This window comes from Varanus komodoensis, unplaced genomic scaffold (genome assembly GCF_004798865.1).
Source record: "Varanus komodoensis strain SLA01 unplaced genomic scaffold, ASM479886v1 scaffold55, whole genome shotgun sequence".
NCBI classification, from domain to species: domain Eukaryota; kingdom Metazoa; phylum Chordata; class Lepidosauria; order Squamata; family Varanidae; genus Varanus; species Varanus komodoensis.
Window position 1 is genome coordinate 660,399 of NW_025336157.1, and position 22,464 is coordinate 682,862.

The following is a 22,464-nucleotide window of genomic DNA, read 5'->3' on the forward strand; positions in this document are numbered from 1 at the left end:
TATGGTGGCTAGAAGAGAGCTCTCTGTGGCCTAAAATGGCATTTTAAAACAAACTCTCTCCCCTCCTCTTACCAGGTCCACGTGGGTGGGGATTACTGTGGGCCGAGATGCAAGGAAAGGCTTAGGTGTCAAGGCCGGTAGGTGTTCAAGGCAGGTTGGAAGCAGTTGTTTTGCTGGTTGAGGATGTGATGGAGGGTGACGAAAATACAGGGGTGGCATAAGGCAGTGTTCGTTTGGCTCCCCTCCCCTCCCGGCGCTTCCCCGGCTAACGGAACAGAATCCACAAGAATTTCTCCTACGCAAAAGCTCCAAGTGTCGTTCCCCGTGAGTGTATCGCAGGTTGCATCTGTTCGCCCGTTCTTGACCCTGTTATGCAGCCTTCCCCGACTTGGGGTTCCGGAGATGTACTGGACTACAACTTCCATCATCCCCAGAAGCTGCAGGAGACTGGGGAAGGCTGTTGCAGCAGTCCTTAAAGGGTCTCATACTGCTCAGAACAAAGGTGACTCTGCGGTCATTTCAGGAGTATTCCCATTTATCAGTCCTGTTAAAAAATTCCAACCCTATCGGAGCTTTGAAGGATATCTCCAAAGTGCATATTTCCGAAAATGCTTTGGCTTTTGGTGCTTTGACTGATGTGGCCCGCTTCATGCGAAGCTTCCATTCGCTTCTTAACAGACCTGTGTTTATGCACCCTTACTCTGAAGTAAGTCCCACTGTATTTACTTCGTGCCTAGGGCTTGTTTGGTAAAAATGCATCAAAAGACCTTTCAAAATCTGTGTGTGTGTGTGTGAAGGAGAGGGAGAGAATGAGAGCGTGGGCAAATTTATACCATTTTAAATCCAGTGTTTTGGGATTCGTCCTTTTGTCACCTGATGGCATGCTTTAAATGTTCCAGCTCTGCAAAAGGATGGAATGTATGGATTATATATTATTGCATACGAAAGAAAGAAGGGAGAACATTCCTGTATGTCAGAAAGAGGCAGCTTGTTTGTTTGGGTTTATTAAGAACCAGGGAGACCTGCAACAAAATGTTACCGCGTATCCATTTCCCGAAAGTGCTTTGCTTTGTTCCATGTTCCCAAAGTTTTGTATTTGTATCCATATTCCCAAAGTTCAGGCTTCTGGCAGCTTGGACCCAGAACCTGGCAGTCTTGTGACTGCCTCTCCACCTTTTTCTCACAGTGGCCACTTTGATGGTCTGGCGTTCCAAAAACTCACAGTAAACTTGAGAGCTTTTAAATGTTTGCTGCGTTTTCAGATTCAAATAATTCTGCATTTCGTGCAAGTAGATATGACTGTGTTGTTTTGAGGCTCAATGGGGGTAATTTAGCATGCAAAACAGACACCCAAGTGGCTTGTTAGAAGGAATGATTTAAAAAAGGGAGCAGAATTTACACATGCCCATGCAAAACGGGGTTTCCGAACAAGGTTAAGACCAAACCGAAAGCCATGGACGAGTCCTGCTGGACTAGGTTTCTGGGAGAACCGGGTTCTCATCGCCACTTGGGCTTCAAGTTTACTGGGTGACTTTGGACCAGTCCTGGACTCCCTGCTTAGCCAACCTCTCAGGGCTGTTGTGAAATAAAATGGAGGGTGAATTATGTCAGCCATCTTGAGCTTCTTGCAAGAGAATTCCAGTGCTTAATTATTCTATAGAAAATGTTCCATAAAGTTCATCAGTAACAGCGAATGGTTGCCAATTGCAAATACAATATTAGGGAATCTTGGCAGTTTTAAAAGTTGCCCACAGACACACGCCGTTCTTTGGGTTGCTCAGATGTACTGGTGTGTCAACAGTTTTCTGTCCTTTTTTTCCTTTAGTGCAAGCATTGGTCCTTAAATTGTCCTTGATGTTTTTAACCTGTATGCCCATTAAGCATCTCTATAATGTAGCATTTACACCTCAGTAAGTGAGTTTTGATTTCCTCGCTCAAATAGTTCAGGTCCTATACTTGTAGTGGGCTTGGAGGACTTTTCCTAATATAGAGATCTGGAAGAAAATGTTCTTAATTAAATTAAAGGGACTGTTCTAGACCAGGGACAGGAAACCTGTGTACCCGATCTGACCCTCTGGAGTGTCTCCAGGGATCTCGCTTCCACCCCCTGTGCTCAAACACCAGTCTTCCAGCTGTGGTGGTCTGGTGTCTTCCTGGATCTCGCATCCTTTTCTCTCCTCTCTGCAAGGTCGAAACTTTCCTACCGGGGCTCAGTAATTAGAAGCCGAATTGAGGGGTTGCGGCAAGGAGATGTAGAGAGATTCTGTTTGTCTTTCCATCCTCTGTGCAGGAAGGGGCAGAGCTGAGGGTGGAGGGTCCGCACTGTTTCTTGCCTCTCCCCTCTCCGTCCACTGGCATGCCCCCTTTTCGAGTTCCAGGACTCCTTTGGTCCCCACTTCCTGCAGGAATTATGGCTCTCTCATTATGGCTGCAGTTGGGAAGAGACAGGGCAGGGGCTGATCGGATACCTGAGTCCCCCTTCCCAGGTAATTGCAATACCTGTGGCTTTGGAGGGGGGATTCCGGTGAAATCTGTGGTTCTTGGACTCTCTCCCAGGACTATAGGATTGTGCTGTTAAGCTTTAGCATGCTAGTTGTTGTTGTTGTTGTTAATTGTCCTCCATGCCTGTAGCTTTGACCCTCCTGTCACTGGAATGCACCCCTGAAACCTTTTCAGAAATTGAAATTGGCCCTTGGCCTGAGAGCGGTTCCTCCACCTCTCCTGTAAAGGCATCAGAAACTGTTCTCACGCAAACTGCATTCTTCCTAATGCATCTTATCCTGTGCAAACAGGAGACCTTTCCGGGAAATGCCCCAATTTGACCCTGTCCAGAAAATCCACCTCACCTGTTGTCAGAGCTGTGAGCAGCATCCGGAACTCGGTCACCTGGCGGTAACCTCCCGTCCCGGAGAAAAAGAGGCGCGCTCTGGAGCAAGGGGTGATGTCACTCAGTATCTTGGCCTGGATGGTGGAAGCCACTGATCTTGCAAAAACGGTGGTGGAGGAGAGTGAGAAAAGGGAAAACGGAGGTGTCGCTGGATTGGGGGCATTCTTTTGCCAAGTCCGACTTCTTCAACCTTTGGTTCGGGAAGATAGCTTGCAAGGAAGCGTATGTCACGGTAGCGAGCAAACCAATCCAAAGCCGATAAACTGAGAGACATCGGGAAATACCCTTTGCACATATTCAAATTGCTTCTATCTTTGCTTCTGATGTCTTGATGCTCCGGTCAACAAGTGTTGCTCAAAATTAAACCCACACACGAAAATGTCAGTAGGAGTAATCTCAGTTCATATGTAGATTTTCCTCAGCAGCCCTTGGAAGCTCGTTGAAATGGCAATTTAAATGTGACATTTTAAATGGCAGAAGATGTCCAAATTGTGAGGCATGTGCAAACAGAATCATGACACCCAGTTTCAAGGCAGATGCATAACATGGGCAACAACAGGCGTGCTAACAGCAGCTTACAAAGTTACTAGTCCACAGTTTTTGGAGGTGATCCCGTCTGCCGTGGGGATTCTTGGAAGTCAGACAGTTTGGGGTTGGTCCTTTTTCTGCTTCTGAGAGAGATTTACACACAGCTGTGTTCTTGAGATGTGCCTACACCGGTTCAGTTGTAGGATGAGTTGGATTTACTTTCTCCAAGACAAAAAGAGCACGAGCTCCCCCTGTGAGAAGTCATTCTGCCAAATTTGGGGCATCCTGCCCCTCTCCCTGCACCGCGGATCTCCTGTGTAGCGTTTTGTGGAGGGGCTGCTGTGACGAAAGGGGTGGGAAAGGGGGTGCCAGCCATGTTCCACGGGGAGAGCCCTGCCTCTTTGTCACTGTGTGTCCTAGAAGGAACCCTTCCCTTCCCTTCCCTTCCCCCCTTTGTCTCCTGCCTCCCACCCCCACGCCAGCTGGCTCTCTGTGGTGGACACCCCCGAGGGTGCGGGATGCGGTGTCCTACCCCCTCGCAGCTGCCCGCCCCTTCCGCTTCTCTGCGTCGAGCAGGGTGTCTCAGAAGCAAGAGCCTTTCTGGCCGCCTCTCTCCATCTCGCAGGTAGGAGAAAGATGGAGGGACGGGGAGGATGGGCTGGAGAAGGCCCGTGGCTGTGAGGTGGCCGGGCCTCCTCCTCTCCCTCCTCGACAGCGCGCGTTTGGTGGCTGCGTGGAAGCCACGCCTGCTGCTGGTGCTTGTGGCCACTTTATGCTGGGCCTCCTTGGCTCATGGCGGAGTGAGAGTCCGGGCCCCTCCAGGGACTCCAGGGGTGAGAATTTCAGCCCCCTTTTGAAAACCGTGCCCTCTTCGCATCCCCGAACAGATGCACGCCCTCAAAAAGATGCACGCATTCTAGACCTGCTGCTTGCGTTTGGAGAAATGATCTTTTTTGAAAATGGCACTTACGAAACATGCCGTTTCAGGCGTGGGGAAAGTGTGTCTCGGGCGTGCAAAGGCACACTTTCCCTGCTCCAAAAAAAGAAAGTGACACGCTCGAGAACAGGAGCGGGCTGAAGCGCGCTCTGAGGACAGAACTGGGAAGGAGCTCACGCCCCCCACTGCGCTTCCCGAGCGCCCTCTTGCCCCCATCCACCCACTGGGCAGACGCCGTGGAGGGCCTGCGAATCTGCGCCCCAGGCTCTGGGATGCTCTTGGATAAGACTTTCCCAGTGCGCCTTGCGTGGGTGCCCCCGCAGAACGGCGGGGGGCTCGTTCTGGCTCTGGTTCGTCACCGCTTTTTCCAGGTGGGGGAAGCCAGAGCAGGGGGAAGGGGCATAGCTCAGACGTCGAGCACCTCTTGGCAAGCAGGCCCTGCCGGTTTCATCCTGGGGGGAAGCCTCTCCGAAACCTTGGAGGGATGTGTGCATCTGACTGTTCTGCCCTGGGGGGCCCCGTGGTTTGGCTCAGTCCAAGGTAGCGCCTTTGCTCCTGGCAGCAAAGAGGGGCCGAAGCCGGGTCCCTGGTGGGGTGGCAGTGGAGCTGCTGAGGATGCAGGCGGCTGGATCTGTCGTGCCTCGGGCATTTCCAGGGTCTGGGGGGCTTTGTGAATATGCCTGCAGGAGAAAGTCTCTGAGATCTCCTTTGCCTGTTTAAGGGCTGCCCTTACAGACGCCCCAGGTGAGGGGGGCAAAAACACGGCTTTTACGAGGGCAGCTTCTGATACCTTCCTCCAGCTCGGAAGGCACCCCAAGATCAAGCGACGCCTGCATGCATAGTCCGTTTTATTTTTCGTGTCACTTAAGGAGCAACCTTAGGCATGTTTAAACAGGAGAAGCTCCCAGCATGCCCCAATCAGCCTGGGGCCACCTGGGAATTGTAGTACCTTTCTGCTGACGAAGTGGGCTTCGGACCGGCCCTTAATCTCTCAGATTTCTCTACCCAGTGTCCGCACTCTCTGGTCACACCAGCGACAATCGCACTCTTTGTGCGAGGGTCCCCTGCCCTCTTGGTTTGTGCTTTTGCTGATGCTCCGTCTGGTGAAGGCTCTCAATCCAATCAGTGCGGAGATTAAGTCTTCATGGAATTAGCTGTGCAAAGAGGAGGGTGTTTTGTGGTGGGGCGGGATATTAGCCGAAATCCTAGCCTTTGCTTGGCCACCACTGATCCCTCCCCGTTCAGTGTGCAAAGGGACAGAGAAGGAGTACACAATTCTTGCGGCGTTTCTGTAAAATATCGAATGAGGCTCAAGGGGGACTTAATTTCCAAAATGATCGGTACTGAGCCTTAGTGTTTTTCTTGGCCTGGTCATCTTGCTCCCTAAATCCTCTGCATAGGCAGTGGATACTGGGGAGAATGTGTTTGGGGGGATGCACTCTGTACATGTTCAGAGGTCCCTTGCTTTCCTCTTTCATGTGTTCCAGGGCTCATATCCCACTCCAACAAAAAGGCTCTTTTTGGATGGAGTCCCCTTGGGTTGTGGAAGACTTAGAGTAAACCAGCCAAGGATGTTCTATAAGGACCTTGATCCAGAAATAACTTTGGGTCTGAAAGGGGGACAGTGCCAGCTAGCTAGAGAATAAACATCCAGTTTTACAAGCAAACTATTTGGGGCATTCGGTACATACAGGTTCGTTTATTGGTATCTATGTTATTGTGTACAGAACCGGGCTTCTAAAACATCCCCTGTGAAGAAGGCTTTTAAAATAAAGATTCTAGTCCTCATGTTTACGGGGCAAAACTCTTCTTCTTGCCACTGGAAAAACACAGGCACTGTGTGCCCCCTTAGCTAGGATCCTTAAGAGTATAAGCTTTCTTTGGCACTCCAAAGCTAAGAATAAACTGGTCAATTGGACTGCGTAATCTATGGATTAGCTTCTCTCATGTGCCTGCGTTTGGCACTGGGCCCCTGCTGGCCGCCTGGCTTTGCTCTGCCAAGAGTGCAGGCACCGGAGCGCGTGAGGAAAGGGTTAACTGCTCTGCCCAGAGCTGGGTAGTAGTGATGGTCTTGATTCTTCTAATCCATTATCCACCACTGTGGAGAGGAGGGGAGCCCGGCGGGGGGGGGGCGGGGGGGGCTGTGTTTCTGCTCCCAGCTTTTCTCTGTCCTCCGGCCCTTGGCGCTCGAAGCTCCGCACAAGCGAACAGCAATTGTGCCTAGATAAAGCCTTGCATTTTTAACAAACATTACTTCTGGGGAAGGCAGAAATAATGACGTTTCTGGAGAGGAAAGGAATCGGCATGACTTTCAGACCATATGCTTACAAAAGTGGCTGATATTTTCTCCTTCTCCCTGCCCCTTCTGAATCCCCCTCCCTCAATTCCCCCAAGTTAAACGCAGATTAGAAGGTTGGGCTGTTGGCTGCCCGGAGGCTGGGTTCAGACAATACATTAGCCCATGTTTCGACAACCTGTGGTTCAGTGAGAAGCCACCCTCAAGGGGTCCCGGGGGTTACTCTGCTTCCCCAGCCCTCTGAAGCGTGTAAACAGAGGCCAGGGGTGCGGAACTGAAAGGGTCGCAGGCCAAAGACGGACCCAGATGGACTTCCCTGGGTCTCCGGGAGAGCAAGAGTCCTGCCGGAAGAGTCCCAGCGTCGGTGGGTTGCAGAAGGGCAGAAAGGCCTCCGTGCAGCTGCGCAACTGGCTGGTTTGTAGCTCGACGCTAAAATATGCTGGGAATGCGGTCAAGACCCCTTTTGAAATCGCCTCCGGCTGCTGGGCCGAGGGAAGGCCAGCGCCCCTCGTGCAGGGATGGGATCACGGCTAATCCCTCTCTGCAAGGCCTTAGCTGAGCGTGTGCCCACATGGGGCCGTGAGAGATGGCGCGCTGCTGAAGGAAAGGCATTCTGCACATGCTCAGAGGTCATGTCCTCGCCGTGTGCTGCGATGGCATTCTGCTGCAGAAATGAACACCGTAGGGCTGGAGAAGTGAGAAGGGGAATTTGGCAAAAGGGAACGGGGGGGGGGTCTTTTTGTGGGGACGAAGCAGGACAGCGTGTTTTGTAGCGTGTGGGCAAGAAAAGGAGAGCTGCAGCTTGCTTTCCAAAAAAAGTGCCATTATGCTAATATAAATACACCTCTTCAATGTATTAATCCCCGGTCTTTTTGTGCGAGGGACCCAAAGCAGCTCACGCGGTCCTCTGCCATTTTATCCGCACAACAACCCTGTGAGGGAGGTCAGACACAGTGACTGGCCCAAAGTCACCCAGTGAGCTTCATGGCTGATTGAGGACTAGAACCCAGATCTCCTGGGTCCCAGTCACACACTCTAACCACTAGGCCATACGGGCTCGCCAGCACCATCATTCCACTGTTCTCTATCCAGGTAAACCATGTGGAATAGCTCCCTTAGTTCCCTTAGCACTCCCACTTTTAAATGCCTTTTCTTACCCGCAGCTGGGATTATGGTGAGCAAGATTTCTGTTGGTGCTGGAAACTGGCTTCACTGGGGCCGTTTAATGAGCTGGGGCTCTGTACCTCCTCCGTGGCCTCGTACTCGGTCTTTGGCCAAGGCGCGTGTCCTTTCGCATCCCTTGCCTTCTAGCCATAGTGCAGTGATGCCCCGGACAATTTCCCGAACGACCCCACGGCCGAAAGAGGGTTGCCCACCGCCAGGGAAAACCGCAGCCCTCACGCCTGTCCACAAAGGGCGCCTCTCCAAAGCGGCGGGGAGGGAGAGAGAGATCGCTGCCCGATTTCCCATCTCCGCAGACTGGAGCATCTCTGAGTCGCTCTCTCTGAGCAGAGGCCGACGCAAAGGTTTTTCCTGGTTTAGAGTGAAGCTGCCCCGGCTTCTGGTGGCTTTCTCGCAACCGAACCCTTCCAGCGAACGGCCCCACTGGCTCCCCACGGGCCACCGCCTGGCCTCGGCCGCTGCCCACGCCGGCCCCTTAGCGACCGAGGCGGAGGGCTCACACTGCGCCCCAGGAGGCGCAGCGCAGGGCAAGCCGAGTGTCCCGCTCCGGCTGCTTGACCCGGATTTGGCACCGCAGCGCCCGGGGAGGCAGAGTCACCGGAGCCGCGACCCAGACCTCCCCTGCGCCAGGCGGGCACGGATCTGCGCTGACCGACTGGCCCCGTGCAGCCCCCTCCCGGCCAGGGCTCCGGGGCATTTCTTTCCGGCTGGGGGGCAGGATCCGGCTCCAGGATGGCCTCATTTCAGGGTGAAGCGGGTCCCTGATTGGGTTTGGCGAAGCAGCACACAAGGTGTTGAGTTCACCATCCGGATGGGGGGAAAATCCCAGGAAATACCAAGGAGGCGGTGGAGAAAATGCTGAGGTTTTCCCAGGAAGGGGGGCCTGGCCCTCGCCAAGGCAGTCCACGCCACCACCTCACTGCTCTTCTTTTTTATTATTTTGATGCACATAAAGAGTACATACGGAAGGATGTGAAACAAAGCAAACTAAAATAAACAGAGCAAGCTAACATGAACAAAAAACAAAGTTGCCAAGGGCATTCTACGCAAATGCAACCTAAACATTCAAACCCCCAGATGTATCTGTCTTTCAACACGCTGTAAGGGTGTAATATCCTGTAATATCCCAATCTTCTCAATTCCTCTGCTGCTGGTTTTTCCTTCTCCAAACTCCCCTCAAATCCTGCTAGTCAGGCTGGACATAATAAAAATTCCATTTATCATTAAATTCTTCTAGTGGTCTTTTGTTAACTTGGCCACCACAGCATATTCAGCTAGTCTATGTCTCCAATCTTCAATTATTGGGGCCTCCACCAATACCATTTAAAAGCAATTGTGATTCCTGCTGCAATTGTCGTATGCTTAAATAGCTCTAACGTGTTCTTTGAAAAGCTCTCTGGCACTACATTCAAAAGCATATTCTTGGAACTCCTAGGAAACTTAATTCTGAAATTTTTCTGTATTTCCACATGGATCTGTTTCCAAAATCTTTTCATTATTTTTCAAGTCCACTACGTACGATAGTCCCCTCCACCCGATTACATTTCCAGCATTTTCTATTGTAATTCTTATCTCTTTTTTCAGCTAACTTCTCTTATTGTCTGAGGATCCTCCTGACCCCTTGCGACTTTCACCCACTCTGCTCCAGCCTGCCTTCTCACCATCCTGCTTGCCCTATTCCAGACCCATATACTTCGTAGATGTTGGTCTTAAAATGCTCTGTAAACTTGTAATCCTACACACATTGACCTGGGACCAAATCCCATGCAGCATTGCAAGGATTGCTTCTGAGTAGGCACGTCTGGGGTGCGCCATCCCCTCCTGCCCAAAGCGAACCTTTCCTTGAAGGAGCCCCGTGAGCCATGTTCCACTTCCGCTTGGCCACACGGTAGCAGGCGTGTTTATTGATCTGCTGTGGCTGATGCTTTTCCCGTGAGATGGTGGAATGTTTGTGCGCGTCCCGTGACGTCACAGGAGCTTGGCGGGTCATAGAGGGGCCTGTGGACCAGCAACCGGGAGAGGAGAGCTGCTTTTCGGTCTCTTCCTTAAAAAATCTGCTGCCCCTCTCGGAGCCTTTGAAATGCTCTGCCTTCCTCATCCAGATAAAAATCCTGACCCTTTCTGCTCTCTTGTTGGCGATTTCCAGGTTCTTGCATGAGGAACTCAAGCGGGGACCAAGCAGGGGAGGATCGGATACCCTGACGGTCTGGCGTTCCGAGTGGCGGAAGCAGGTCGACGTTGCCGGTAAGTGGAGCCTCATCGCCGTGTCTTAAATTTGTGGGAGGTGGAAGCCAAACGAATGTCCTTTGGGTCAGCCATTGCTCGTCGCTTGACCTACCTCACAGGGTTGTTGTGAGGGCAAGGTGGAAGATTATGGAAGCCAGCTTTGGTTCCTTGCAAGAGGGGGGAAAGGGGGTGTACAGTCATGGATCGAGTGGCAGTGATGCCAATTCAATCTCCTTGAATTTCAGGTCATAACACAACAAAAACGTGGCAGTCATTTTATATTCAATAAAAGCAATGACTCGTTTTTAATTCAGAGGCTTGCGGAGGAGCCTCTTAAGAGAGAACGACTTCTTCCAAAATGGCCTCATGCAAATTGGAAGTGAGGAATCTCATCTCAGGAGCCAGCTTCTAATTTGGAAATTCTCTTGGGCCATATTCTAACAGTGGGTGGAGCCAGAAGGGTCCCCAAAATTAAAAAAACAAACAAACCATTACTCTTATTGCCAGTAACTAAGCGATATAAGAAGTATTTCAGTGCGTGCCTTTTCGATCAGGGAAGGGATGGCACAAAGGTCAGGAGACCCCCAAAGGGTCAGCGGTGGGGGGCAGTGTGTGGCCACGGGTTCAAGTCCCTCCTCAGCCCTGAAGCTCGCTGGGTGACCTTGGGCCAGTCACTGGCTTCCAGTCATGCCTACCTCGTAGGGTTGTTGATGAAAATGGAAAGGCAGGTCATGAGCTCCTGGGAGGAAAAGTTGGAAATCCAGTTTAAATAGCAGCAGGTAAATAAACTACTTACCCTCAGGGCTTAGCCTGACTTCTGCGCGTGATTCAAAGGGCTGGAGCAAGCCATTTTTAACCTGCATGAGCTGGCACCGGCGATCGGTGCAGGTCTGGGAGGGCTGTACGTGAGAAGGCCACGCATAAGGTTGAGGATTGTGAGGAACGTGAGGACTGGACATGGGTCCCCTGAAAGATGGGCAGTGAAATGGAGGTTCAACTCTGCCACTGCTCCACTGAGGAAGGGCAGGAGTTCAGAGACAGAGTATTGAATGGATGAATCAATGAACAAATAGTTGCTGGCAGTTAGTTTAGTCCAGGGAGGGCACCGGTTAGAGAAGGCTGTTGTAAACAGTGCCGGAGGAGATGGGCCTTGTGGTCTGGTGCAGCACAGAGCTGCTTTCCGTGTTCTTGTTTAAATCAGCCCTTCATTCAGAACCATGAGGACTAGAATCTTGGGCTGCGTTTGGCGTGCACCGACTTCAAGGGATTCAAGAACATAGCTTGTGTCACCTGAAAGATTCCCCCCAGGTGGTAATTTGCTTGTGAAACGTGCATCTTGATTCCTACACTCTTCCTTTACGGAAGGGCTATGACACATGTTTTGCATGGAAACGTTTCCAGGTTCGGTCCCCAGGACCGGAAACCTTGTAGTCCATGCAGAGCTGTAGATTGATGACGTAATGTAGAACTTTTTTTGCACAAGGCATTAGTTGTGAGTATGTCATTCCTTACTTGTGCACGTTTGCAGGTCCTTGCATTATCCCTTCTGTTTGTAAACAGCAAACCCTTTTTTGCAATGTTTTTTAGAGCAGGGAAAATGGGGTATTACTTTGGTGGGCAAAAGAAGGTTTGATTTCCTGGCATGCATTTGCGCAATGCTGCTGTACTACAGTGCCACCTAGAGGTCATGATGCAGAATGGTAGGAAAGGAAATTATGTCTCCCCCACATGGAGTACTTCTGATGTCCTCTGCAGCTTTCTGGGAGGTCCTTTTGGGTGCCCTTGGGCTATGGGGGCCTAGATGTTGGCTCCAAGGCCCGGCCTTGGCTGTGGGGAACAACTGGACCGCTTTTAAGCTCCTCTCGTGGGTCAGAAGCTGTAAAAAAAAGAAAAAGAAAAGACCATTTCCTTGCTTGCTGGAACCGTCTGTCAACATAGCACAGCAACCTGGGCTCTGCCCTGCTTTTCGCTCTTGGTGCCAGCCGTAATGGGCTACCTGTCTCGGAGAGTCATGGCGTTGATGGATGGCGCTTTTAGCGCATGGCTTGCAGACGGAAGAGCGCCGTTCCACGGCTCCATCTTGGCAAGCCGAGCGTCAGCCCAAAGACTCGGCGGGGGATACTGTTCGATTCGCATTCTGCTTCCGGGAGGGGGGGAAATGCTCAGGGAGGCTGCAGGAATTCTGAAAAACAGCACTGCCATTTCTGCGGTGAAAAGAATATTTGAAATTGCCTGCGCCTGGTGCACACCCACACGTGGATTCGATCTCCAGGGTGGCGTGTTCCTTTGGCTTCCGGCAGGCACCTGTCTTCAGTTTGGCAGTCGCTTTCCACCAGCCTCTCTGTTCTCAGTCTGGGTTGATCTGATTGAGCCCAAGGTGATGTAGTTTGGGGGGGGAAAGGCGAGTAAGGAAGCAAGATGGAGCTGCGTGAAAGGACACAAAGCATGGATAATAGTAGAAGTTGGGCCCGAGACCTGGAGCTGAGCAAGGAAAGGGGCAGGAGGGGCTTTTGCAGGCAGCTCAGAGCCAAACGGTGGGATTCACTCCCAGGAGGTGTTGTGATGGCACCGACACGGGTGGCTTTAAAAGGGGATTGGACAAATTTGTAGGGGAGAAGGCTGCTAGTCCTCATGGCCATCTGCTGCCTCCAGGATCAGAGGCAGCAGATCCCTTTGCTGGGGAACATGGGCCGCTCAGGTCCTGCTTGTGCAGTTCCCCTGGGTAAGTCACTGTGGGAAGCCGTGTTGGGAGTCTTCGTTCTGACCCAGCGGGGCTCTTACCTGTCATTTGGGGTTGGAGCACTGCTCGGCCTTCCAGGCTTGTTTAAAGATGGCTGAGATAGAGATGTGCTGTGTTACCACACCTTCCAACACTTGTGCAGGGTTTTGAGCGCTTCCCCACAAAACCCGCATGTTGTGTTCCGTGCGCACGAGCCGCTGTGCGCGCGCATGAGACGGAGAAGGCTTCGCCTTTCGGGCGCGTGCTGGTGTCGCTGGCATTCCTGTTGTGCCGGCCACAGCCTCCATGCGCAGGATTTAAACATTTTCCACATCACTGCAAACTCCACGGGCCAAAAGCTGATTTCACAACTTTATAGAAAAGACTGGCTTTCCTCAGAGCTGCCCGGAAGCTGGCTTAACATCCCGATGCTCCTTTAGAAGGTGCGCAGAGGAATTAAGCAATGCGCTTGTGCTGACCTGAGTCCTGTGTCCAAAGAGGGGGACCCCTAGAGCTGGACAGGCCGTGCCGTAAAACATTTGTCCGGCTCTGAGGGAGCAATCCGGCACGGGGGTTTTTTCTAGCTAAATGCACAGCTGGCAGCAGGGATTGTGGCATGTTGTGTCTCAATGGTCATGGGATCGCACATGGAGAGACCCCAGAACGCAACTCCTATCATCCTCCACCACTGGCCACACTGGCTGAGACGTGTGGGCCTTTGTCTGTTGGAATATGCACAGGACTGCACCTGAAGTGAAAAGATACGGGACGCGGCAGGGGAATTCAATCGCGGCGTTCTTCGCATGTTTGACTTTAATCCGCCCTTTTGATTTGGGCTGTGTCCCCTTCGCGTGTGGCTTCACCCACCACCGAAATGTGTTTTCTGAGAAGCTTCCTGAAATGGAATGATGCATGTTTTGAGAAAAACAGGGGGTGGAAGGGGGGAATGGTGCCAGAAAGTAAAAAGGAAGGATCTCTAAGTGCTAGACCTGTTTTAATCCCCAGAGCAATCCGGTAAGGCCTTCTGCGGGGAATGGGGTACCGCCTTGCGCAGAGTCGATGTCGCGAAATTCAAGCAGATCCCCGTGGAATTAGGGGAGGGGGCACGGCCATCGGGGCAGAGCCCGAGAGCCGGTTCTGGGGCTGCAACTCTGGTGCGCACCTTTTCGGAAGCGTGCCCGGGTGGAGGGGCACAGGGACGCTTTCGTTCGCAGCGGGCGGGGGGCCCGGCTCTTCCGTGCCCCTCAGCCTCCCCGGCTTCCTCCTCCGTCCCCTGCAGGCACCATGAGCAGCACGCTCTCCCCCACCGACTTCGACAGCCTGGAGATCCAGCAGCAGTACAACGACATCAACAACCGCTGGGAAGTGGCCGACGAAGACTGGGACAACGAGAACAGCTCGGCCCGGCTCTTCGAACGCTCCCGCATCAAGGCGCTGGCAGGTCAGGGCAGCGCCGGTTTTATCTCAGGCTGGTACCACGCGGGAGGTGATGGAACGGCAGCTGGCAAATTGCCTGGGGGGGGGGTGCAGTGCCCCTGAGCATATGCAGAGTGGGCTTTCCGCTCCCCGGGGAGTAATCCCCCATTGGCCCAAATGCAAGCCCGGCGCTGTGGAAGCGGTTTAGGAGCTGTTGCTTAGACGTGAGGGTGCTGGCTTGGCATGCAGCCGAGCCCAGGTTCAAGCCCTTGCTAGAGCCCTGTTGGGTTGTTCAGCAGCCTATACATTTAAAAATAAATGTGCATGTAAGCCAAACATCTGGAGAGCTGCAGAGTGGCCTTTCCTGCGGCGAAGGGAAAAACTGTCCTCCTCCGGAACCTGGAGAGTGGCTGCCGTTCGTGTCAGGCCGTACTGGGTTAGATGGGCCGATAGCCTGACCTGCGAAATGGCAGATTGCCCATCCCACGCTGAAGCATTTCCATTTCTCTGTGTACCACCATCGTGATCGCTGACTTTTACACATGTGGCTGTGGTTTCTCTCTCAGTATCCCTTGCAGGCAGAGTTCTCTTATTATGCCTTTTTCTCAGAAGGGAAAACTGAGGCTGGCTGGCCCGGGTTTTCTACCTGGGGCAAGCATTTGCAGAATTTTGAGCTGGAGTCCTCTCTCTCCCCCAGGCCCTGTTCTGCCTGCTCTCTGCACTGGCCTGGGCCGATCTCTCTCCTGGGGAAACTGAGGCCTGCGGCTTGCCTGCTGCGGGGCCCCTCAGCGTGGCTGTCAAAGCGAAGCAGCGCTCCCTCTTCTCTGAGCTTCCTGCACTTTGCCCTCCCTTCGAATGGCCTTGCGCGCGTGTTTACTCGACTCCCTCCCACCGCGTCCTCCCCTCTGGACAGCGTGCCAGAGGGAAGGGCGATCGCTATCATGCGCATTAATTTTATTTTATTTATTTATCGGAAGCATTTCCGGGCTGTTCGATGAGCTAACGCTCTCAGAGTGGCTTACACCGGCTGGGGATGCTTTTGTCCCAGAGAAGCACCGGCTGGCATCCGCTTGGCGTCCTGGGTTTGGGGGCCTTTCTGGCGCAGCGGCGTCCTTGGCAGTGGGCAGCGAGGTGACGGGTGCAGCTTCTCAGCTGCAACATCCCGGGACTTCAGCAACACCCACGCCAGCCGCTCTCTCAGTGCCATTCCTTACGTGGCCGAAAAGGCACCCTCCTTGGAGAAGAGGGGGCTTGGGGAAACCCCGCTTGGCAGAGGTGCAAACACCTGTAGGCAGAAATCCCTCGGGCCCCAGTTCCCTTCCATTAACCCCCCCGCCCCGGTGCTATTACATTCATTGCCTCGTAATTCCAGCCCTTAAATGCCTCTCCCAGCATCTGTTCTGTCTCATAACAGACATCCTTTCTTGCCCCAGCTGGGACAAAGACAGCATTGACATCCCCACAGACTCAAGAGGCAGTATGGTGTAGTGGTTAGTGCAGACCGGGACTCGCTGCTCGCTGCTCCTCTGTAAATGTGCCTTGTGCCCTCGAGCGTGCAGGGGTGGCCCTTGGGGGACCGGCTCAGGACCCCCCTTTGCCTGCCTGCCTGCCGTGATGGTGCTGCCGACAGGGTTGAATGCAGCGTGGCCCCTCTCAGAGGTCCATTTTATCCTCCTCCTGCTCACTCTTTCTTTTCCATTCAACTTATCTTCAGGCCGAGCGGAGAGAAGCTCTGTTCCCGGGTTCAGACAACACCACAACTTGCACTTGAGAATGGACTGTCACTGAACACCAGTGTTGTCGAAACACAGCTTATCGTGAGCTGAGCTAACAAACCACGGTGAACAAGCCAACAACCAAACATAGTTTCTTTTCATGGGCTGTTTGTGGCTACAAACCATGGCTTGTTACTGCTCTGGGGCTCAGGCATAATAAGCCATGTTTCAGCAGCAGCCCAAAGCCAACCCTTGAGCCTAGGTCATCCCGTTCTCTTCCTGTGCACCAGGACGAAGTCCCATATCCCAGAAATATTCCGAATGGGCTCCGGGGCAAACTGGAATTCAGTCGGAGGCACTGGACTCTGACTCGTAATTCCGTCCAACCTCCCATGCTTTTCCAGAGCTCGAATCAAGAATATGCAGCCACTCCACCTTCCCAAGCATCCTCTACTCTTAATGTCCTGCAGAGACTTCCCATAAACGGTCGGAGTCCTGATGCAGATGCCCCAGATTGGAAGCTAGCCTGATTTGCATTAAACTTGGCTTCCTTTGCAACACGGCAACGGGAGCGCTGGCCTCGAGCTGGCGGAACCAGACACGAATCTCCGCTCGGCCTCGAAGCTGGGCAGGTGAGCTCGGCCGCTCACTGCCTCTTAAGCTGGCCCCACGTTGTTCCCGGGTTTAAAAAGTGGCAGGCAGAGGACTTCTGCCATGCCTTGGACTCCTGGGAGAAATGGTAGAACGAAAATTTGCTGCTAGACTGGACCTTCAGCCCTGCTTCAGATTGAGGGCCGAAGGTTCAGTGGGGCTAAACCAAAACCCAGCAGCTTTCGCGTTTGAAAGTGCAGCCTGCCAGTCGCTAGGTCTTTGGAGCAGCTTTTTGAGCAAAGGTGGGGCAGAAATTGTGCTCCACAATAACCAGGAAGCCAGCAAATGATCTATGTTTGCTGGAAAAGGGGATGAATCCTAGGATGTGGCCCTCGGAGAGGACGTTTCCCACCCTGGCTTTAATATACTCCCCTCGATACAGATGGAGTTAACTTCCCAGTCCGCATTGCAGCCTAGCTTTAGTTTCCAGTGTAGGATTCAAAATATAATCCCCATGTGAGAACTGTGTTTCTTTCTAGCAGAGCGTGACTTTAGAGTGCGCGGGTCCCTTTAGGATTTGCTCGCTGAGAAGTGATATATAAATACCAATGATACTTGAGAATTATTTGGTAAAATAAATTTCCCCTGTCTGTGCATACCACCCATCTGTCCCCACTGATGGTGGGGCTCATGCATGTATTTCAGTCTGGGAATGTTTTTGTAAACTTTGCAGTGTAAAGTGTGAGTCGGATTCAGTGGAGGACGGGGACCTGCGGCCGTTGTCCCTTGGCAGCCCCGGGAAAGCGACGGGAGAGGGCCACGGAGGCAGGCAGATGGCCAGAATTTGCCACTTGAGTAATGGGGGCCGGGGGAAGTGCTTGAGACCCAACCGGGTGGGGGTGCAGGCAGGGAATCCTGGGGCTGGAACGGCCGGGAGGGGGCTCAAAGGGATGCAGTCTGAGGAAGGGGAGCCCTGATACTGCTGAAGACGAAGCGCAATGGTCCGTGTGTGGAACAGGGTGCTGCTTTGGCAAGCTTTGGGGTCGCACAGAGTTCTTTCTCAAGAGATCTGTGGAACGCGGCGTGTTCAAAGCAACACGTAAGAACATTTACAGGTGACGGTGCAGTGTTATCGTGGGCAGTCTTGGCAATGCATGCATGATGGACCAGCGCCGTTGGCACTCTCCAGCTGAGCCACGGACTGGTCGGCAAACCACGCCCCCTTAAATCCCAAATGTCTCCGCACTGGCGGCGCTGGCCCAGTGGTGGGAGAAGGTTGCACTCTGCACATGCTCAGAGGCACCCGTTTTGCCGACGGCACAGGATGCTCAGAGGCCGAGCTTGGGCATGGCACGGAGCCCTTCTGGAGGGCTGTAGACAAGATGAACTGCAGATGGGCCTAAATAGGTAACGGGCTTCCGGAACAACTTGACTGACGGTGCAGAACATGTGACCTGGAGAACAGCTCTGTGTCACCCTAACGCTTGCATCCCCAAATTGTGAATCCCGGCTGTCCCTGTGTGGATCCGTCGAAGCGTCTTCCTTCTCTCTCCCCGCCTCAGAACTCTTCCCCTGCCACACGTGGCCTTGCAGGAACCGGATGCAGCCCTCCCAGAGGCAAAACCGAGGAGTCATTCTGCTGGCCGTGCCTGGGGGGGGAGGGCTGCGGGGCAGTAGGAACCGCCACACAAAGGCCCACAATGGGATGCAAATCCCACATTGTTGGTTCTGTCGCTGGGTGACTTCACATGTCTCTCCCTGCCCAGCTCCGTCTCTTTTCCAAAGCCTGGGAAAGCAGCAGGCCGGTCGCTGCCTTCCGGGGGAAGTTTATTCTTCGCCCCAGAGCTAATGCGAGCCCCCTTGCAGCCCGGGGGAACCTGGCTCTGCTTGGCAAGAAGGTGGGAAGGCCCAAGACCTGGGTTCCCAGGGAGGAGAAGTGCAGGAATTGCGGTGCCAGTCGCCCAGATGGCCCAAAATTCTGGGAAGCCGTCCTGCTTAAGCCGTCTGGAAAACTTGTCCCATCAACAGCTGAGTCTCCCTCCATCTCAGGAAAAATTGCTCCGGATGGCGTAACTACACAGCTTTGACAGAGAATGGATTCAAACAAGTTTGGCTTTTTATGGCCTGACCTGTGGATTCCACAGCAGGCAGCTTTTTTCTGCTTGGGTGGGTTCGGCCGACCCAGAACTCAAATTTTACTTTCTGGAATTCTACTCACATTTAGGAATCGAAAAATAAAAATTTTCATTGGCGGAAGGGGCGAATTTCCCTTCCTCATTCTAGTCTACAGCGTGAAAATGAGCTCAGCGATGGCAGTTGGGCAAATTAGCATACCTGAAAAGGTGCCAAGTGTCTGTGAGTTTGAGAAACTAGGGAAGGTGTCATTGCAAGGAGGGAACAAAGGGCACATGACTCTCTGTTGAAGGCAGACAGAATGGATTCCACCCAAACCGAAATACTTCCATGTCTCCAGAACATTTTAATTCTTATTCTTGCGGGCTTTGTTTTTGCTGACTGCGATTCCCAGCTTATTATACCCATTTTGCAGATTGCGGAAAGAGCGACGAGAGAGGCAGACTTACGTAAGCCTTTGGGATGGTTCTGGAGGTCCTGTGCTCAGCATTTCCCTTTACGGGGCGGGGAGCAGAAAATGTTTGGATAGAGCCCATTTTGAATGCAGAAACTCTGCCCAGCCGGTATTCCCCTGCCCGGCTTACAAAGTAGCAGCACACCTGAGATTACAGGTGAGGCGCCCTGGCTGAGTCCGATCCCGGCCTCCCCAGCTAAAAGCGAGAAAACTCCTCTCTGGAACTCCTGGGGGCGGCTGCTGCCAGCCTGTGCTGACAATATCGGGCCAGGTGGGCGCAGTCTGAGGCAGCTCCTGATGTCCTTCACGGGGTCACGGATTCCCAAGCCGGAAAAGGCGACTGCCGCTTGCTCTCTCAGGCATCTTCGTTTCTGTTTTCAAACCCAGCCCTGGATAAAACCCCGGAAGGCTCCTGCAAGGGGGTCTGGGCGGCCGGCGGTCCTTCTTCCCCCCTTGCTTGCCTTCACCTGCAAGGCCTCACCTCTGGCTTAGGACTGGGACTAGAAGCCGAAGGGCGCGGGCTGAGATCCGCCAGTTTCAGGCTGGGGGGTGGGCGGGCAGGCCGGCGGGCAGGTTGCCCAGCCGGCATCCCCTTCCAGGTTTGCTGGGGCTCCACACACACACACGCACGCACGCACTCGCACATGCATGCATGCACACTCGCACACACCCCCTCTGCCGCTCAGGGCAGCCCAACCTGTTTTTATGTAAATGTGCCCGGACTGCCTCCCTCGCCTGGGAGGGGGAAGCGGCCTCGCTCCCTCCCTCCCTCCGACGCGACGCGACACGCCACTCACTCCAAGGTGCCGGCCACTGCTCTTTCCTGCTACCTGGGCCCAGCCACGGGCCGTGTGCGGGGGCCGCCCGAGAGCCCCAGCGCGAGGATGTTCCACCCCGAGCCGGAGCCGATGGAGGTGCTCCAGGGCCCTTCTCCCCCGCCGGAGCTCTCTCCCGCAGCCTTCATCAACGCGATCCAGTATGCCAACGTCCTGGAGGGCAGGTTCAAGCAGCTTCAAGGTAGGGGATCGGGGGAGGCGCGGGGGCTCCCCTCGAGGGAGGGGGCTGGGGGCATTATGAGCAGGGAGCCGGTCCCGGGGCGGCAGTGGGCGGACCCCGACCCTGACCCCGATCCTTCGGGGGCTGCCAGCAATTAGCCTGGGGCGCGTTGGTTTTGCCCCGGACTGCCTGGCAGAGCTTCCTGGGGGCGGTGGCCAGCCGCCCCCTGCCTGGGCTGAAGGCTGTGGGACCTATCGCTGCCCCCCAGCTGTCCTGACAGAGGGAAGCAGGCCAGAGGTGGGTCGGGAGACCTTGACAGAAGAGACAGGAAGGGCAGGCGCCTGGCCGGACAATCGCTGGGCAAACACAGAAGCGCGTCGCTTGGACACCCGCCTCTGGGCCCCCTCCCGGCCCACGCTGCTCTCCCCCGCCCCGATTCAGCCAGCAGCACCTTGACCCTTGGCGTCCTCCCTGTCCCCGTCACTCGCTTGAAAGATTACTCTCCTACCTGTCAAGCGACGCGTCTCCCCACCAGATTCAACATTCGCACTGCAGACATACTTTGAAACATTGCACAAAACATTGCCGGAGAAGCCAAGCGGGGCTTAACGTAAATCCTCCATGAAAGGCTCAGGAAGTGGGAAAGCACCTTTCCTTGCCTCGGAGGCTCCGACCCGCGTGCTCCCTGCCATCTGAGGGCTTCAGGTGCCCCACGCAGCGCCGCGTTTCTTAGCCGACAGATGCACAAGGACCCGGTCGCACTGTCTGGTGACAGTTTCTCCGGAATCACGATCCTCTCGCGCACAGCCGGCCGGCGGCCCTCATTTAGCACAAAGATACGATCTCGTGAAATGTTTCCACCCAAAAGTATATTACAGGAAAGGCTGGAATTTTGCACGGGCACGTAAGAAGACTGTATGAGCAGTTTTCTGCCTATAGGCTGCTCTTCCAGACCCCACCCGTGCCTTCCACCTCATTTGCTTTTCGGGCCGTGCGCCGACTCCGCTGGCCAGCAAACCCAGCTCTGAGATGCTGCGTTTGGGGAGGACAGCCATGCGGGGGGGTGGGGGGTTGAATTTGCGGGATCTGGTACTTCAGAGTTGTGGCCACAGGCTCTATTTTAGGGCAGCTTGTGTAGGTTTCGCAGGGAAACCAACCGGGAGGCCGGGGAAGAGGAAGGAGGACGTAACGGCTTTCGAGTTTCATGCGGGGTTTGCCAATTGCTGCATGTGATCTCGCAGTGATGCAAAACCTCCTGGGTCCTTGCCCACATCTCTGGGATTTGGGAGGTGGGTTAATCTCGTGCCAGAGCCTCGGCCCCGGCGCCTGTTTCCAGGGCTTAATCCTGGAATATAGGAGCCCAATCAATAGCAGCCTTTCTGTAGTCCTTCGTCAGCTTTTCGCGCTGGGTCACCATTTCCAGACTGCTGCGTGCTGTAAATCGGCTCTCCTGCCTCCGGATGGATGGATGGAGTTGTTCTCATTAGGAGAGGTAGAAAACGGCGTAAATAACAGGCCGAAGCAAACCTGAAATACAAGGGGAGTGGCAGGCCGCGACTTCCACGCAGGGCCCAAATGTATGCCAAATAAGAAGAGAGCGCCCTGGTCGGTTGGGTAATTGCCGGCACGGAACATGAGTCTCTCAGCTGGGCTGTGTGGATTATGCACCTGCAACGGGAAAGAAACCCAGCGTTGGGATGGAGACTGGAATGAATGGAATCGGATGTGCTGATCGCTTCTAGTTCAGCACTTTCCTATCGGAGCCTCCCTTTTGATGTCGTTTTATGCTGAAGCCTGGCGAAGGCCTGAGGTCAGCAGAAGCCGCGTGTCCCGGGGGCGAGAGAGAGAGAGAGAGGCAGAACGCTGATTTCCGAACGCTGTTGTTTGTTGAGGCCCAATTTGGACTGGGGTTGAAACGGGCCCACGTGTGTCCTGCAGGCTTTTGTATCTTTCAGGTGACTTAGCTGCCTGATGGATGCCAGCTAGCTTGGAAAGAATCTCGTGGCCACTCCCACAAAATGGCCTCCGTGGTGGCAGGGGGCTTGTCGAGTCATGAAATGGCCGCTGTAGTAGGCCCCGTTGCTCACATGTGCCCTTTTCCCAGTATGCAAACTGGTGAGCATAAAAAAATCGCTCTTGGCCAACTACTTAAGTACAAAGTGCAGGAGATGCCTGAACTCCAAAATCCAACTCCCTCTGAACCCAAATAAAGTTGGCTCAGAAGGTGGCGCTGTTCACGCCAATCTTCTAGTCCTCTGGGTTTAAGAATTTCAAGGGGCAGGGAGCCCGGGGGGCACCAGGAAAGGTGCTGCAGGTACATTGGTGCAAGAGAGACCCCTAGTCTTAATTTTCTGGTAGGGAGAAAATGCCTCTTTGTAGCTGTA

At 53.8% G+C, this 22,464-nt stretch overlaps 1 protein-coding gene across 1 annotated transcript in view; it reads left to right on the forward strand.

Moving 5' to 3' along the window:
• Positions 1–427: 427 nt before the first annotated feature.
• The window catches only part of SPTBN2 (spectrin beta, non-erythrocytic 2), a 61,159-nt gene continuing 39,122 nt past the window's right edge, over positions 428–22,464 (forward strand). Inside the window, exons 1-5 of the mRNA XM_044448750.1 lie at positions 428–502; positions 9,977–10,074; positions 14,055–14,216; positions 17,040–17,053; positions 20,008–20,101. Of these exons, the coding sequence (XP_044304685.1) occupies positions 14,060–14,216; positions 17,040–17,053; positions 20,008–20,101 (265 nt within the window). The 5' untranslated portion in view covers positions 428–502; positions 9,977–10,074; positions 14,055–14,059. The remainder of the gene's footprint in view (positions 503–9,976; positions 10,075–14,054; positions 14,217–17,039; positions 17,054–20,007; positions 20,102–22,464) is intronic.